We start from the raw sequence: 18,204 nt of genomic DNA on the forward strand, positions 1-18,204 counted from the left end.
TTTTGTTTATGCATTTTTTTTATTTATTTATTTTGAGAAGAAAATCTAGAAATTCCATCTGCATTTGCATATCAAGATTATAACATTTCTAAACAAAAGGTCCAACAAGAGGCACCACACTTGGCCTGTATCACACCTGTTGTTGAATTGTGTTGGAATCCGAGCTGGAGAGTCGGTCAAGGTCAAATCATCTGCACCAAAATTTAAGTTTCCCCTACAAGTTAACGAGCAATACACGACAAAATGTATATCTTTGATGTAAAGACAAAATGTATATCTTTGATGTAAAGATTTAAATATAGTTCACCTGAATCACTATATTGTTGTTTAAACATGCATCATACAAGGATGTTACGGTCAAAATACTTTATGCCTTATAAGATAATCAAAATCACTATTTTACTTACCTTGAAAGTACATGTAGATAGCAAAAGGTTATATCTAAATAACAAATCCAGCGATATATTACTAGGCTATCATTCCATACTGTCGGCCAATTTGACAGCAGTAACTTGATCAATATTTAGTATCATTGCTAGCCATTGGCCTTGCCGTTGACATGTAATTTGTTAAGCTCTTTGCAAACTTCAACAAAACATGCATGTTTCAGTGGGCTAATTACCTCATTTGTATCACATTTGTTGAACAAAAAAGCCACACCATAGCAGCATTGGTTTGTCCTGATTTGACTTTATAATAAACACCGATTCTATTTTGACACACAAATATGGCAAATATAAGGAGGCATTTCTGACCTTAAAAAAAACCTCTTATTTCTGACTTTTAGGTAAAAGATGCATATTTCTGAAAAAGGCCCGAAACACAAGTTTAATAATTTGCCTTCAAAACATCCTTCTTACTATCATCATGTGTTGTAAACGTTTGATACAGGAGCATTTTATTACGTCACCTGGGTTTCGTCCATCGTTAGTTAACTTTTACACATTTTCGACTTCTTTTCAAAAACTCCTGGACCAATTTTTGATTGGAGTTTACAGAAACCTTCCTTGGCTAAAGGTCTACCAACATTGTAAACAATTGACGGATATTTCAAAAATCTTCTTCTCAAGACCCAGATATGGCAGCATGATATACCCCTCATACATTCCCTGGACTGTAAAACTGACTGTAGGCACAGTAATTACCAGGACGTTTAAACGAACCATAAGATGTTATAATGAAGCTAATTACGAACTTTTTAATAGTAAACTTGACGATACAGACTGGGTAGATTTATCCTCTACCTCGCACTCCCCAGACGACATGTGTGTTAAGTTTACAGAACAATATTTGGACATACCTGAGGAGTGCATTCCTACAAAAATTGTTACAATACGACCTAATGACAAGCCTTGGTTTAATTCTGACCTTTGACGTGAAATAAGGAAAAGAGACAGATTTTTATTTTTTTCTAAATCTAATCGCTCTATAAGAAACTTGACGAATTTTCGGAGACAACGTAATCACGTTAATAATATAAAAAAAAAAGGCACATAAAAGAACAGTTCTATGCGGACATAAATGGTATTTTAGACCGTTTTTCTGATTCGAATCCTAGAAATTTTTGGAAAGTTGTCCGCAGATTAATAAAATCTACTGAAACTGTTAATACTATACCACCCCTTGTAAATAATAACGGAGATCTTGTAATGACAGATGTAGATAAAGCTAATATACTAAATGATTACTTTGTTTCCATTTCTACTATTGACGATACAAACATCGACGAGCCAGGGGTCGAACTTAGGACGGACGCTACTATATCAGACATACAATTTGAACTCAATGACATAATCGATATGCTTAAATCTTTATCTATATACAAAGCTGTAGGTCATGATGGGATTAGTCACAGTATGTTAAAAAATACTGCAGTATCTGTAGCTTATCCTTTATCATTAATTTTTAGATACTCGTTGGATACTGGTGTCTTTCTAGAACATTGGAAATTAGCAATAGTTATGCCATTATTTAAGAATAGGGATAAACATGTTTCTTCAAATTATAGACCTATATCATTACTCAGTACTATTGGTAAAGTTTTTGAACGCTTAGTTGTGAAATTTGTGAATAATTATTTACTTGAAAACTCACTTATGTATAAATATCAGTCAGGTTTCCAACCTGGTCACTCTACCGTTCATCAAATGATAGAAATTTATCATACTGTTTGTGAAAATTTTGAAAAAAAAGGCAACCAACGTGTCTAGTTTTTTGTGATATCTCCAAAGCGTTCGATCGTGTGTGGCACAAGAGACTAAATGTAAAATTAGGTAATTATGGAATAAATGGAAAACTTTTAAAATGGTTAAACAATTATATCAGTAACCGGAAACAACAAGTTTTTGTAGGAATTAGTAAATCTTCCGTCAGAACTACTAATGCTGGCGTTCCGCAAGGGTCAGTATTGGGTCCTCTTCTTTTTATCCTATAGATAAATGACATATCAGATAACCTTGAAAGTCTTTCCAAATTATTTGCTGATGATACCTCCTTATTATGTTCTGGTCGATCGCTTTAGGAAATTGAAACGAAAATAAATAATGACTTAGTTAAAATTCAAAATTGGGCAGAAACATGGCTGGTGAAATTCAACCCTCTGAAAACGGAAGCTTTACTTATTTCAAACAATGAACATGAACATGTTGTAGATATAAGCTTTAATAATGTGGATGTAGAATTTGTTGATAACCATAAACATCTAGGAGTTACTTTAGATGCAAATTGCAGATGGTCCACTCATATTGACAACATTTGTAAAAAGGTATCAAAACAGGTAAGTATCCTCCGAAAGCTCAAATATCTTTTAAACAGACAAACTTCAATTAAAATTTACAAGTCTTATATTCTGCCATTATTTGAATACTGTTGCGAGGTTTGGGACGGATGTTCTCTCGATGATGCAGACAAATTGGAAAAACTTCACTTAGAAATAGCAAGAATAATTACTGGATTACCATCTTTTGCTAGCAGACTTTCGTTATATTCTGAAAGTGGTTTAGAACCACTTGCTACTCCTCGTACTAGGAGAAAACTGCAACTTTTCTATAAAGTCACATTTATCCACTCTACTGCCTCCTTTAGTATCTGAAAACTCTCACTATAACCTCCGAGACGCCAATAACTACTCTTTACCAAATTTCCGACTTCATTTGACCAATATTTCGTTTTTCCCGGCTACTATTCGACTTTGGAACCAATTAGATTTAGAAACTAGGCAAAGTAACTCATACTTAGTATTTAAAAAGTCTATCACTAATATATCAAAAGTACCTTATTATTACTCGGTTGGAAATAGAAAATCTAATATATTGCATGCAAGATTAAGAAATAGTTGTAGTACTTTTAATAATGACCTTTTCCAATCTCATCTGATTGATTATAGTTACTGTCAATGTGGTCATCCTATTGAGGATACATATCATTTCTTCTTCGTCTGTAATAATTATGTTGAACAGAGAATCGAATTGTACCGAAATCTGAACAATTTCATACCGCTAGATCTGCAGCTATTACTGTATGGAAGCAGTGATTTATCCATAGAGGATAATGTTACAATATGCAAAAACACCCAGAAATACATTCTTGATTCGTATAGATTTTAATTCCCCTTATCTCTCTATATATATCTGTGTAAATTTATGTGTGTTTATCATATCTATTCCGATGCCGATGGCAAAAGAGAATCGAATTTCAAGGGGGCACAGGAAGCGAACGGAGAGAGCTAACCATGGCACGGGATGTGATGAACTTTAGAAACAGCAGAGTGTTTTGAAAAGTGAATAGTGTGAACTTCTGCTATCGGCATCGGAATAGTTTATTGGAATTATTTACTTGAATTGTTTATTCATTTGATAATCTATAGTCATAATGAATATTTTTTTATTTATATCTTCATTTATATTCATTTAAATAGAATCTCTCTCTCTCTCTCTCTCTCTCAAATATGTAAATATATGTCATCTTGTAAAAATAAATGTATGTATGTAAAATTATACAGGGAAAGGGCTTAATATAAGTTTGATAACTTGTGCCCAATTCCCATGTACATGTATATATTAAGATACAATAAAATATGTTTAAATCAAACATTCCCTGGAGAGGTACTTAACTTTACTATAGTTCATGTAAGAAAATCTCATTTTTATGGAAATTGTTCAAAATTGGTTAGAATTCTGAGGGATGAAACTATACTACTATTTATATAGAAACTGTTTAGAATGTATTGTAATACGTAGATGGTTCTAAAGGCGAGTGTTAAGGCCAATGGGCCTCTAGTTGATTAAAATGCTCCCCTTTATGCCATATACTGTAATACTACTCACAGCCACCATTTCGTTGCAAGGTAGAAACAAAATGATTGTATACGTACATAAAGTCAAATCCGGTCAAACAAATGCTCATTTCGTGTGCTATAGACACTTGTGAACATTACAGCATGGCTATTGTTTTGGCTCCTTAATTTTTCAGACTTGATAATTATTCCCTGGCTTTACATTTTTACTTGAGGCATTAATATGTCTCTGAAAATATTCTTTGATATTTTACATGTTCACACGAGATTGACTTTTTGGAGTTATTCCCCTTGATCGAATCAGGACTCATATGATCCCTTTGTGGTAGTGGAGAGCAATGTGTTGGCCTTGACTTACAAATTAAGTTACAATTCTAGTTTTAACTTAATGTAAGTATTTAAATCTTAATATGAAATAGATACAACATAAAAATTATTAGTGCATTACAAATCAGTTAACACTTTATTGAAATTATTTCAGAAAACAAAATTTTGACATCATTTTGAATCAACATATTTATTTCTCCTCATTGCACCCAATAAAACACTTATGATGGCAATGCCAGCCAGTTTCAATGAAAATCAAAGGCCTGAGAGACCTAGCACTTTTGTGCATTGAAAACATACCTGTCAAGGGTCAAATGTTGACAAACTGGAGATCTCCAGTTTGAGGACTTTTCTCAAACTGTGAGCGCGTGAAATACTGGACTGGCACAGGTCATTAATTTCAATTTTAGAGATTTTGATTTCTGAATTGAATATTTAGGAGTCTCCAGCCAAATGTGGGAAACTTAACAGGTATGGGGAAATTATCTGTTGATATCCTATGGCAAAATCTTTTTTATTGAAGGAAAAGATATGGGGCACATTACTCCAGTTATAGTATTGTTATGTAAAACACTACACAATAGAGGCAGACATAGATTTTCTTTGTCAGTCTCATTATAATACAAAACAAGATAATTCAACGAATTACAGTCCCCCACCGGGTTGTTATCTCGAGATCCAATAGCAATGAGTGTGAATCTCGAGATGCAATAAGGTCATGTATTTTCTTCAATGTATTGAAAGGTGAAGATGTAGTTTACAGAGACCCGCTTCTATACAGGAACCATCCCATTCTCACTAAATACATGTACACTGTAGGTATACTCTATAAATGATCTCTATATAAAGGACACAAGTCTATGAAGGACACCTTTAGTTTTTCTATTGGGTATCCTTTATAGACAGGTTTTACTGCAATAGACATGAAATTGTAATAATAATAACAAGATGTTGTTTGTTATGCTTACATTGAATTCAACAGTACTGTATATTGATTAAATGGTGATCTGAGAAGAACACAGGTTTGTTTGTCACTGGGAATAATTTGGATGAGAAGACCAAGTCAAGAATTCCTCCAAGGCAATGGGTAGGCGTGGTCAGTAGTTGGTGAAGTTTACAAGATTTTTGAAGGCTGTCCATCTTTGCGAAGTCCATGTTGAAATCTCCAACAACAAGAATGTTTGTACACTTATGTAACTTTGCTTGTGTTGTGCATAGCTTGAATAACTGTAATATAGCTGAATTTAAATGGTTATAAGATGTGTTAGGAGGTATATATATGCATCCAAGCAGCAAATTGCCAGTGATGATTCCAACTGCTTCTATTTGTGGTATGTTGATTTCCAATATGGTTTGGATGGGAATTGCAGAGTAGATGACACAGTTTTGGTACGCGACACACCGCCTTCCCACAGGGAACTATACTACCAAGTATAAAGTTCTAATCCTTAATAGTGTAGGAGATAGAACCTGGACAAATTTTTCTTTCTTTAATGTAGGTCAGAGGTCAAAATATAGGTCACAGTGACCCGGTTTTGGTACGCGACACACCGCCTTCCCACAAGGAACCATACTACCAAGTATTAAGTTCTAGTGCTTTATAGTGTAGGAGATAGAGCCCGGACAAGCTTTTTCTTTAATGTAGGTCAGAGGTCAAAATATAGGTCACAGTGACCCGGTTTTGGTACGCGACACACCGCCTTCCCACAAGGAACCATACTACCAAGTATTAAGTTCTAGTCCTTTATAGTGTAGGAGATAGAGTCCGGACAAACTTTTACTTTAATGTAGGTCAGAGGTCAAAATATAGCAAAATAAAGGTCACAGTGACCCGGTTTTGGTACGCGACACACCGCCTTCCCACAAGGAACCATACTACCAAGTATTAAGTTCTAGTCCTTTATAGTGTAGGAGATAGAGCCCGGACAAACTTTTACTTTAATGTAGGTCAGAGGTCAAAAAATAGCAAAATATAGGTCACATTGACCCGGTTTTTGTACGCGACACACTGCCTTCCCACAGAGAACAATACTACTAAGTATTAAGTTCTAGTGCTTTATAGTGTAGGAGATAGAGCCCGGACAAGCTTTTTCTTTAATGTAGGTCAGAGGTCAAAATATAGGTCACAGTGACCCGGTTTTTGTATGCGACACACCGCCTTCCCACAGGGAACCCACACAGTAAGTATGAAGTTCCAGTGTCTTATAGTATGGGAGATAGAGCCCGGACAAATAGTGTGCGGAAGGACGGACGGACAGACGGACAGACGGACAGACACAACGCAAACCTATAGTCCCCCCCGGATTCCGGTGGGGGACTAATAATTACATGTACAATACATGTAAATAACTCTAAGGTTATACATGTGCTCAGTATCATCTCAATTGGAAAGCTTTCTTCATGATAAGACACACATTATCATTATAAAGTTTGCTTTATTTTCAATACATGGTAAGTCAAACACTTCAGACAAGAAACACATTAACAACACATATCGGTAACTATACACAGGAAATCCAGTACAATTAAATCCTATCTTTATTTCAAATACAGTTCACTATTCCATATTATTAGTGGTAGTATCCCATCTATAGCCAAAGCTGCAGGCAATGTCTGCTCACCTTTGCACTTCAAGGGATATGGTATATATATCCCTTCTAATGTATGTCAAATAAGTGATCATATCCCCGTCTAGGGCCCCTAGCTGTAAACTGTTATAATGTCATCTGCTTTGATATTGCTATGCTCTTAAAAATGTTGCAAGCAACACAGACACTGTTTTATCAGCTGATGAATTATCCAACCATAAAAGGGGAGATAACTGTAAAATAGATACTCCATAGCAGGGTGGTAGCAAAGAGACCCAAACTCTGGAATCTCCTAGAATAGTCCGAATGGTTCCGACTACCTAAAACTCTGGACTCTCCCAGAATAGTCCGAATGGTTCCGACTACCTAAAACTCTGGACTCTCCTAGAATAGTCTGAATGGTTCCGACTACCTAAAACTCTGGACTCTCCTAGAATAGTCTGAATGGTTCCGACTACCTAAAACTCTGGACTCTCCTAGAATAGTCCGAATGGTTCCGACTACCTAAAACACTGGACTCTCCTAGAATAATCTGAATGGTTCCGACTACCTAAAACTCTGGACTCTCCTAGAATAATCTGAATGGTTCCGACTACCTAAAACTCTGGACTCTCCTAGAATAATCCAAATGGTTCTGACTACCTAAAACTCTGGACTCTCCTAGAATAATCTGAATGGTTCCGACTACCTAAAACTCTGGACTCTCCTAGAATAATCCAAATGGTTCTGACTACCTAAAACTCTGGACTCTCCTAGAATAATCTGAATGGTTCCGACTACCTAAAACTCTGGACTCTCCTAGAATAGTCCGAATGGTTCCGACTACCTAAAACTCTGGACTCTCCTAGAATAATCTGAATGGTTCCGACTACCTAAAACTCTGGACTCTCCCAGAATAGTCCGAATGGTTCCGACTACCTAAAACTCTGGACTCTCCCAGAATAGTCTGAATGGTTCCAACCACCTAAAACTAGCCTGATAATATTGTGGGACAGCTGAACCAACTACATGTGATTTGATAATTTATTAATATATCAAGTATTCCCCAAGCCTGTAATTACAAGTGAGAACAGATATTTCACATATAACAACTTTTCAATACATTGACTGTCTCTCTACAAAAGAAATACAGGAAGATTTGAACAGTTGAGTTGTGATTAACCTCAGATGTCCAGTAATAAGCCTGGGAGACATAATCTTTAACTTTACAGAGGAGGTATTATACGGACCAAACATTATAGAAGAGGAAAAATGTTTCAACTAGACCAGGACTCGAACCTTGAACCCCATAGCTCTAGGTGGACAGTCTAACCATTCGAGTTACATACACCTAGTCAAGGTGTTCTAATTCTCATTGCACTGAGCAATGGACTTTGTTTGCTTTTGTACTGAATTTGAATTAGATAAAGAATAGCTTATGGTGGGTAAAGATGATTACCCCTTTTTTAAGGAACTGTTTGTCTGTTATTGGTCCGATTGTCATAAAACAAAGAATATTGACCCTGTGCTCAATTTCTGATTGAACCACTTTCTGACTTGTAAGGTATAGAGAAATCTAATTATAGTTTCTCCCCTAACAAACTGGCAACAGTTACACCTGCATAATGCCAAACAAGTCTTCTATCAATGTTACCCCTTAAACATTGAACAAATCAAAGTCCAAGTACAACAGAGTTATGGTCCCTTCATTCCTTTGGTGGATCCTCTGATGGCTTGAGACCTCTTATGGTGAGGTCATATACGATTTCCTCTACTTTCTTTAGATCATATTTCAACCCATCAAAACGTTTCCGTAGAGCATCATTCTTTAGATTTAAGAGTCTATACCCAGCATCCATTTCTGCGACAAATTTAGCAATTCTCATTGGTCGAGAATAATCACTTGCAGTAACTGCATTCACAGCTAAACGTGACTGAAAACAGAAACAAAAACAAAAATATTTTCAAATCATTTTACATATACATGTAAACTACTTACTCAATAAGTGTGCATTTAGGTTTCTACTCAGAAAAAGGTTATGTGAAAACAAATAGAATGTACATGTGATAGGACTTTCTGGCCGACCCCCAATATCTTTTCTGAAACATATGATTTTAGCATTGATTGTCATTATTATATACAGCTGCATTAGTCATATTTCGCAAAATGATATATATTTTACCTATCTCCCAACCTGAATTTGTTGATCATAAATTTTAGAACCATGTAAATTTGTTGAATGGTTTTTTAACAAAATCACACCAAATCACTCACCAATTCACTTGCTACCTGAAGAACACCTATTAAAAAGTCATCAAGGTCCATGTGAAATCCATTCTCCCTGGACACCTGAACTAAACATCAGAAATGAAATATTAATGTAGCGCCTCCATATATATCTAAGGACACAAGAGTTATCTCCCTTGTATAATAAATATCTGTATTCCCATATCGCAGAATGCTTAAAAAGAAAAAGAAAAATGCATTTAAAGACATCCCATGGATGAATGTTTTTCAAATATCATTATCACTTGATCATGATTTCAAAATACAATTCATCAGAATCATCACAAACCGGAAACTTGTACACTGAACCAAAGTCTGTTCTGTCCATAAACATAGAACTATCTGACAACATACTCCACCAATGTTCTTCAGGTTTTTTTCAGAGGATAAAATGATGTCATGCAACCTAACAACATGCATCGTCCCCTTTGTATGATGCTCTCTTATGCGTCCATGGAGACATTTAATCACTACCACAGAAGACAACATCATCATGCCGGCAACTTTGTCAAAATGTGATTCTACAGGAAACCTGTCTACCATGAAAACTGAAACTCTCTTTATTGGAGTCGGGATACAATATAGGGTGTGTGGCAAGAAACAGTCCTTAGTCCTTAGACAGCACTGGGACAGATATTGGAGACAAAGGAGATATTAAAATGGAAGTTGGTGTTCTCACAGAACGCCCCATCATGACTGAGTACTGCTCAGAAAGTGATTGAGAAAATCAACTTTAAAGAGGATGATCAAAAGGAAAGTACAGTAAATAACTATACAGTACAGTAAATAACTATACAGTTCAGTAAATAACTATACAGTACAGTAAATAACTATACAGTACAGTAAATAACTATACAGTACAGTAAATAACTATCACGGACAGTAAATAACTATACAGTACTGTAAATAACTATACAGTACAGTAAATAACTATACAGTACAGTAAATAGCTATACAGTACAGTAAATAACTGTACAGTACAGTAAATAACTATACAGTACAATAAATAACTGTACAGTACAGTAAATAACTATACAGTACAGTAAATAACTATACAGTACAGTAAATAACTATCACGGACAGTAAATAACTATACAGTACTGTAAATAACTATACAGTACAGTAAATAACTATACAGTACAGTAAATAACTATACAGTACAGTAAATAACTATCACGGACAGTAAATAACTATACAGTACAGTAAATAACTGTACAGTACAGTAAATAACTATACAGTACAGTAAATAACTATACAGTACAGTAAATAACGTACAGTAAATAACTATACAGTACAGTAAATAACTATACAGTACAGTAAATAACGTACAGTAAATAACTATACAGTACAGTAAATAACTGTACAGTACAGTAAATAACTATACAGTACAGTAAATAACTATACAGTACAGTAAATAGCTAAACAGTACAGTAAATAGCTATACAGTACAGTAAATAACTATACAGTACAGTAAATAACTATACAGTACAGTAAATAACTATACAGTACTGTAAATAACTATACAGTACAGTAAATAACTATACAGTACAGTAAATAACTATACAGTACAGTAAAGAACTATACAGTACAGTAAATAACTATACAGTACAGTAAATAACTATACAAACAAGGGAATTGATGTGAATCGTGTAACGGTGTACAACTACTGGAAAAACAAGAAAAATGGAAATCGTTTAAAAGATCCCTGTGTCAGCTTTTGACAAAACTGAACTGGAATGGGAGAATTTCATCTTAGTCAACTAAATGTTTGTTTCATGGTCCGAATTGCCAAGATAATATAATATGGGGATAACAATCAGAAAACATGCCCAAGGTCTCAATGGTGAAGTCAAGTTCTAAGGTTAAATTGAGTCAATGGTCTCACCCAAACGGTTATAGAGAGAATATACTTCAAACAGAGTGGACATTTCTTTATCTAGGATTGGAGATTCAGACCAAAGGAAACTGGTGCCATATCTCAGGAGCATTTTTAAAAAGGTGGGGCAACCCCTTATCTCATGCCACGCAGGATTGGTGTGAAAAAAATAACCTTACTTCATTGTTAAATAGGAATGGCCAGGAAATTCCCTTGGCCTAAATTTTATAGAAAATTGTGGAGAATTCTTAACACAGAGGTCCACTGTACCATACATCTCTTGTACAATTACGATGTAGCCTTCTAAAACCTTGGAAAGGGAAACCTCAAGAACACTTATAATTTATTCTATTCTAAAATAGACTAAAGAAGCCTGAATGCCATTTGAAACAAGGGCAGCATTTCTAGTAATTAAAACAAAAGAAATTAGCAAAACAAATTGTTTTCAAAATTTACACTTAAAGTTGTGGATCAGACTTTATGTGCACAATACAATGTCTGGGCAGGTCTTATTTTGTATGGGGAAGGTACAATCATGTATATTGATATATTTCCCCTCCTCCAATCTCAATAAAACCCGCCAACACATCATACATCCTCTTCATACAACATACACTCATCCATACATTATTACGCCCTCTTGTACATAATACTGTATGCCTGTGACTGACCAAAGTATATTGAAAAGTATGAGCTAACCTCCTAATTTTGCAGCAGTTTCCTCCCTTGTTACGAGTTTTTCTGTTTGAAGGTAGGTAATGAAAGCAGACAAGAAACAGCATCTTTGCATAGAAAACTTCCAATGGTCATGGAATCTGAAAATAAAAAATATAAAAAATATTTTTCTAAACCTTAATGCATTCTTCATTTAGATGGTACCAACCTAGTATACATTAAACTTGTACTTTTAAGACAAATATAAAGTCTGAGATCATACACAATCATTTAAATGCACTGTACAAGTCAATACAAAAAGTGACATTAATTAGTCCTTATTTTCGCCGTGTACAATTCTGAACACCTTGTAGCTATTAATTTAATTATCAATTTAAGTCCTAAGGATAAAATCATATACATTTGTAAATGGTACAATCGTCTGAAAAATATGTTAGGTGATTTTACCTATAGTACTGTCCTGCTGGGACAACCTCAGCCAATTTTCTGAATTGCTCCCTCAGTGTTGCAAATGAAGTTTCAGCCTTTTCACAGTACTCCTGCACTATACAAATATAACTAAAATATTATCAGTTGAGGGGGAAAATACAAGTTTCCAAGTTTTGATCCAGAAGATTTTTTTCTTAGCATTTCTATGACTGCTATTACCAATTATGAAAAGTTTAAAAACTTAATTCACCCAGCTCAATTCAAGAAAAATGCAAAGAATAACATAGACAGTTGAAAGAAGCTAAAGTGTCACCAAATATATGGGAATTATATTGGATTGAAATAGGAAATAAACTTATAGGGAGACAGACCTAGTGTCCACAAGACCAAACTTATAGGAGACAGACCTAGTGTCCACAGGACCAAACTTATAGGACACAGACCTAGTGTCCACAGGACCAAACTTATAGGACACAGACCTAGTGTCCACAGGACCAAACTTATAGGGATCGGGAGACAGACCTAGTGTCCACGGGACCAAACTTATAGGACACAGACCTAGTGTCCACAGGACCAAACTTATAGGAGACAGACCTAGTGTCTACGGGACCAAACTTATAGGACACAGACCTAGTGTCTACGGGACCAAACTTATAGGACACAGACCTAGTGTCCACAGGACCAAACTTATAGGAGACAGACCTAGTGTCCACAGGACCAAACTTATAGGAGACAGACCTAGTGTCCACAGGACCAAACTTATAGGAGACAGACCTAGTGTCCACAGGACCAAACTTATAGGACACAGACCTAGTGTCCACAGGACCAAACTTATAGGAGACAGACCTAGTGTCCACAGGACCAAACTTATAGGAGACAGACCTAGTGTCCACAGGACCAAACTTATAGGAGACAGACCTAGTGTCCACAGGACCAAACTTATAGGAGACAGACCTAGTGTCCACAGGACCAAACTTATAGGAGACAGACCTAGTGTCCACAGGACCAAACTTATAGGAGACAGACCTAGTGTCCACAGGACCAAACTTATAGGAGACAGACCTAGTGTCCACAGGACCAAACTTATAGGAGACAGACCTAGTGTCCACAGGACCAAACTTATAGGAGACAGGACCTAGTGTCCACAGGACCAAACTTATAGGAGACAGACCTAGTGTCCACAGGACCAAACTTATAGGAGACAGGCCTAGTGTCCACAGGACCAAACTTATAGGAGACAGACCTAGTGTCCACAGGACCAAACTTATAGGAGACAGACCTAGTGTCCACAGGACCAAACTTATAGGAGACAGACCTAGTGTCCACAGGACCAAACTTATAGGAGACAGACCTAGTGTTCACAGGACCAAACTTATAGGAGACAGGCCTAGTGTCCACAGGACCAAACTTATAGGAGACAGACCTAGTGTCCACAGGACCAAACTTATAGGAGACAGACCTAGTGTCCACAGGACCAAACTTATAAGACACAGGCCTAGTGTCCACAGGACCAAACTTATAGGAAACAGGCCTAGTGTCCACAGGACCAAACTTATAGGACACAGACCTAGTGTCCACAGGACCAAACTTATAGGAGACAGGCCTTGTGTTCACAGTCCAGGAACATTTTATACATATGATAAGCATATTTGCAATATTCTGATGTGCAAATACCACTATTGGACATAACAAATCAACAATTTGAACAGGGTATGTAATTTTTACAGAATGTTAATCTAACCCCCTAATTCACCAAGACTTACAGTCTGTAATAACTTTTCATGAATTTTATACTAGCATTACCACTATATACTTGAATAACTTATCTTTTGACTGAAATCTCCACTTTTATCTTGGACTGACAAATCTAACAATAGAAACTAAACCGTCAACCTAATATGTAGTCGGACCGATTACCAACAAAGCTCCACAATAGTTTCACAGTATGTATGTCACTAAAGGATACCTGTTAAGTAACACACACATCACAGAATGGTAATCAGACCATCTACCAGGCCCCAGTGTCCTCACCCATTTACCCTATTCTCCCATGAAATCCAATACATGTACTAGTAAGGCTTTTATATAGAAACATTTTAAGTTACAGAATTTCTTAAATTAATTAACATTGATGAAACTGAGGACATCAAGTTTGTTTGTTTGTTTTGTTTATAGCCTCATGAACAGTCAGGGTCATTTTGAGGTGGTAGCTGGTTGCTACCTCCCTGAACAACATACTGGAGGCCTGTCCAATGCCATCCAGAGCAATTAGAGTAAAGTGTCTTACCAAAGGACACAACCATGATACCCAGATGGATTCATTCTTAGCTTCTGGAGAAACACAAACCTCCAAAGGTCAGGTCATTGAACCATGCACCTCAGACCTTCACCTATGTTATGGGGACCAATGGTCTAACCAACTGAGCTATCGTGGCCCCCTATTTATCAACAGCTATTGTACAGTCCGAATAGCATCCAAAGTGTGACATAGGAATTCACCTTGCTTGATTCCCCCGTGTTGGTGCACAAGCTGAAGTTGTGTATGAATTTCTCGTGTTGTCTGCTCCACGTCACGCACCAGCACTCGGATTTCGCTGAAATTAAAAAAAAAATGTTAATAGAGTTTCCCTCATCATTAATATTCAATTTATGCAGCACTAAAACTTTGACTGACTTTTACAGCACCCAGTCAAACATTTATTAAAAAACATTTGGTCAGGTACAAGGCTAGCTTTTCATCAAGTGTGCCCTAAAAAATCAGAGAGCTCTAGGTATAATTAAGACATTATTTCAGGTAGAATCAGTCAATGTCCATCCAGAATTCCTCCCTTTAACACCGACACCAGACTTTGAGATATTCTGACAGACAGGTTCAGCACCTGTGAGAGACACTCTGAAAGTGGCCTTGGTTCCCTTTTCACCTTTACATTTAAATTTGTTCACAGGATAACCAAGAAAGTTTGTTGGCTGGATTTATCACCCCATGAACAGCCAGTCATTTTGAGTTGGGGTCTCTGTGTAGTAGTTGGTGACTATCTCACTGTACATCATATGGAAGGCCTGTTGCATGCCATCCAGAGCAATAAGGGTAAAATATCTTGCCACGACAGCACAGACCAGCCTGTTTCTCAGCTTTTCGAGAAACGCAAACTGACACGGGAAGGGAGCATCAAACCACACACACTGGATCTTTATCTGAGATTAAAGTGGTCGGCGCTCTAACCGACTGAGCTATCGCAGAACCTTAAAAGACAGACATGGCCCTATATTATAATTATATAACATGGTTAGATAGTCAGAAACCTCTGGACTAGGCATATTGGGGCCAAACATCATAAGCCTTGATGAATTCTGCCAGAGTCTTCTCTTCAACTCTTTTCTTTTATTTCATTTCAAAGTACTGTTGAAGTAGTCTAAGTCTGGATTATTGACCGTCTCAATATAACCACAGGGACACATGTATATAGTCTTACAGGATAAAATTAACTTTGTATCGTCATTAAATGATAATATAAATTTAACCTTTTCTGAGCCACAGCAATTATTTCTGTTTGGCATGAATCATTAATAAAGTTAATCAGAGGTTGAAATTCCGGTACAGAAACAGCAATTGTCTGTCAGTCCAATCCAGAAAAACACTATGTTGACATAGGAAAGTTGTGCACAATGTCGCTTTGATTATGCATATTCACGCATGATTGTTGGTATGAAGGTCTGTCAGAAAAAACTGAATGGTAAGTTACAAGTTGCCCAGAACAAAACGATAAGGTTTATTTTAAAGCTACACCACAAAAAGAGTGTTGAGTTTAATGAATTTGAAAAACAGTTGTTTTTTTTTAGAATCAGCAACAGTCGAGTCAAATAACAATGACTCAATTATGTTTTTAACATTAGGGATCTGGAGTACTTGAAGTGGGGATTCCAAAGAAACGTATCGAAATACCAAACTAGCCTTTGTTAGATCTGCCCAATTGGATTTTATTGCTCCTTCAATTTAGCATTTTTTTAAGCAACATAAGTCAATTTTATCAGTGATTTTGTTTCAGTGATTACTTTGTGTTTTATAACTAACAACCAGTAAAAAACATAGCCAGAAATGCATATATTATTAAATCTTGATAATTGATATACTAGTAGGAATTTCTGGCTATTTTTTATTATAAGGCATTATGCAGCTGTTATGTGTAAACCAGTGTCGTTCAAACACCCAATGTTATGTTAGTGGTGTTTAAAGTCTACAGTAATTTATTGGTCCAATTTTTCTTACCTCTCTTATTTCTTGTTCTTCATTTAAATATTTCTGAAAATCAGAAAAAATTGTTGTCATCGACGATTCGTTTGCCATGGTGAATCTAAACAAATGGTCTTGAGCTCACGTGTGTGCAAACAAATTTCAGTTTAGAGTTACCGTCCCTTGATTGATAATAATTGATTCGAAGAGCGGGTTAAAAATTCCGGATTTGCTCATACACACAGGTACTTGGGGTCAGGAACTAAAGTTATTATGGAATTGTCTAATTTTAATTTGTAACATCATTTCATGTCTATTTATGCACCGATACAACATTGGAATCGATTATAAAGCGCTTTTATAACAACCAGAAACGGGTGGTTTTTTTTTAAAGGCGCTTTATAATCGATTCCAGCAGACATTGGGTAAAATTGGATAATATTATCGAAGGTCTGCTAATTAATGTAATATTGAGGTAACTTTTCCAAAATCGTTCGAACACTTGATCACAATTAAAGCAATGTATTCAGTTTTTAATTGATTCAATATATGGGAAAAAATCGGATGAGTATTTTTGGAGAAAACTGCTGAAAACAATCTATATTTGATGCAAAATTTTAATAACTTTGTAACAAAAATATGTTTCAAAAACATTATCAGTGCACGTGGAATTTATTCAGCTTTACAAATGCAAAAATGAAAAAGATTGGGCGAGTATTTTTGGAGAAAAGGGGTTCACAAAAAGATAGTTTATTTCGATAATGTTTGTTATTTACTATGACCAGTAAATGGCAATTATGTAAAATCACTGATTATTTATGCATTGCTCAAAATCATTTATCAGAAAAACTTTGGCAGTGCAGGTGGAATTTGTATCCAGCTTTTTACAAATTCAAAAACTGAAACGATTGAACGAGAAGTTTTGGAGAAAAGTGGTAGTGTATGATGTCATCTCGCTACGTCGTTATTCACAGATAGAGACAGTTAAAAATCCATGTATGTATTTGTACGTCCCGGCTATTTTCCAAAGATTTTTTTTTAAAACCAGAAATCTGACTGAAATTTACTCTTTCAACTGTTCTTTTTCTGTGAATAGATTACCGAGTATTAAACATGCTACATCGCCAAGAACGAAGGTGTACTGCCTTTCACAAAAAAATGTATAAAATAGCACCCAGGATATACATGTATATCAATATAAGGATTGCAACCATTTCTTCAATAAGCCAAAATGATGGAGTGTGAACGTTGCCGATCGCATCAAATAAGCAGTCCTTGTGAAATAACAACTGGTGTATACCACAGGGCTCAATGATTGGGCCTCTGATGTTTTTATTGTATATAAATGACATGCCTCTCCACTGTAAGCAGTGTGAAATGTACATGTACGCCGACGACACAACAATATTTACATTTTCACTGCAGCCCCACTATATAACTTTACCAAGCTAACTTGGAAGTTATGAGTCCATAACTTCCAAATCTTTATTATGACGTCATTAATATAGTGCTTCATTT

The 18,204-nt window shown here is 35.9% G+C and overlaps 1 protein-coding gene across 1 annotated transcript; it reads right to left on the reverse strand.

Moving 5' to 3' along the window:
• Positions 1–7,036: 7,036 nt before the first annotated feature.
• On the reverse strand, positions 7,037–16,859 carry LOC117316657 (translin-like). The gene is made up of 6 exons (XM_033871360.1): positions 16,723–16,859; positions 14,955–15,048; positions 12,474–12,570; positions 12,051–12,166; positions 9,464–9,543; positions 7,037–9,122 (listed from the first exon to the last, which is right to left on the reverse strand). The coding sequence occupies exons 1-6, from the start codon at positions 16,798–16,800 to the stop codon at positions 8,895–8,897; spliced, it is 693 nt and encodes a 230-aa protein (XP_033727251.1). The 5' UTR covers positions 16,801–16,859; the 3' UTR covers positions 7,037–8,894.
• Between the last annotated feature and the right edge of the window lie 1,345 nt (positions 16,860–18,204).

Source organism: Pecten maximus, chromosome 18, assembly GCF_902652985.1.
Source record: "Pecten maximus chromosome 18, xPecMax1.1, whole genome shotgun sequence".
Classification (NCBI taxonomy): Eukaryota; Metazoa; Mollusca; class Bivalvia; order Pectinida; family Pectinidae; genus Pecten; species Pecten maximus.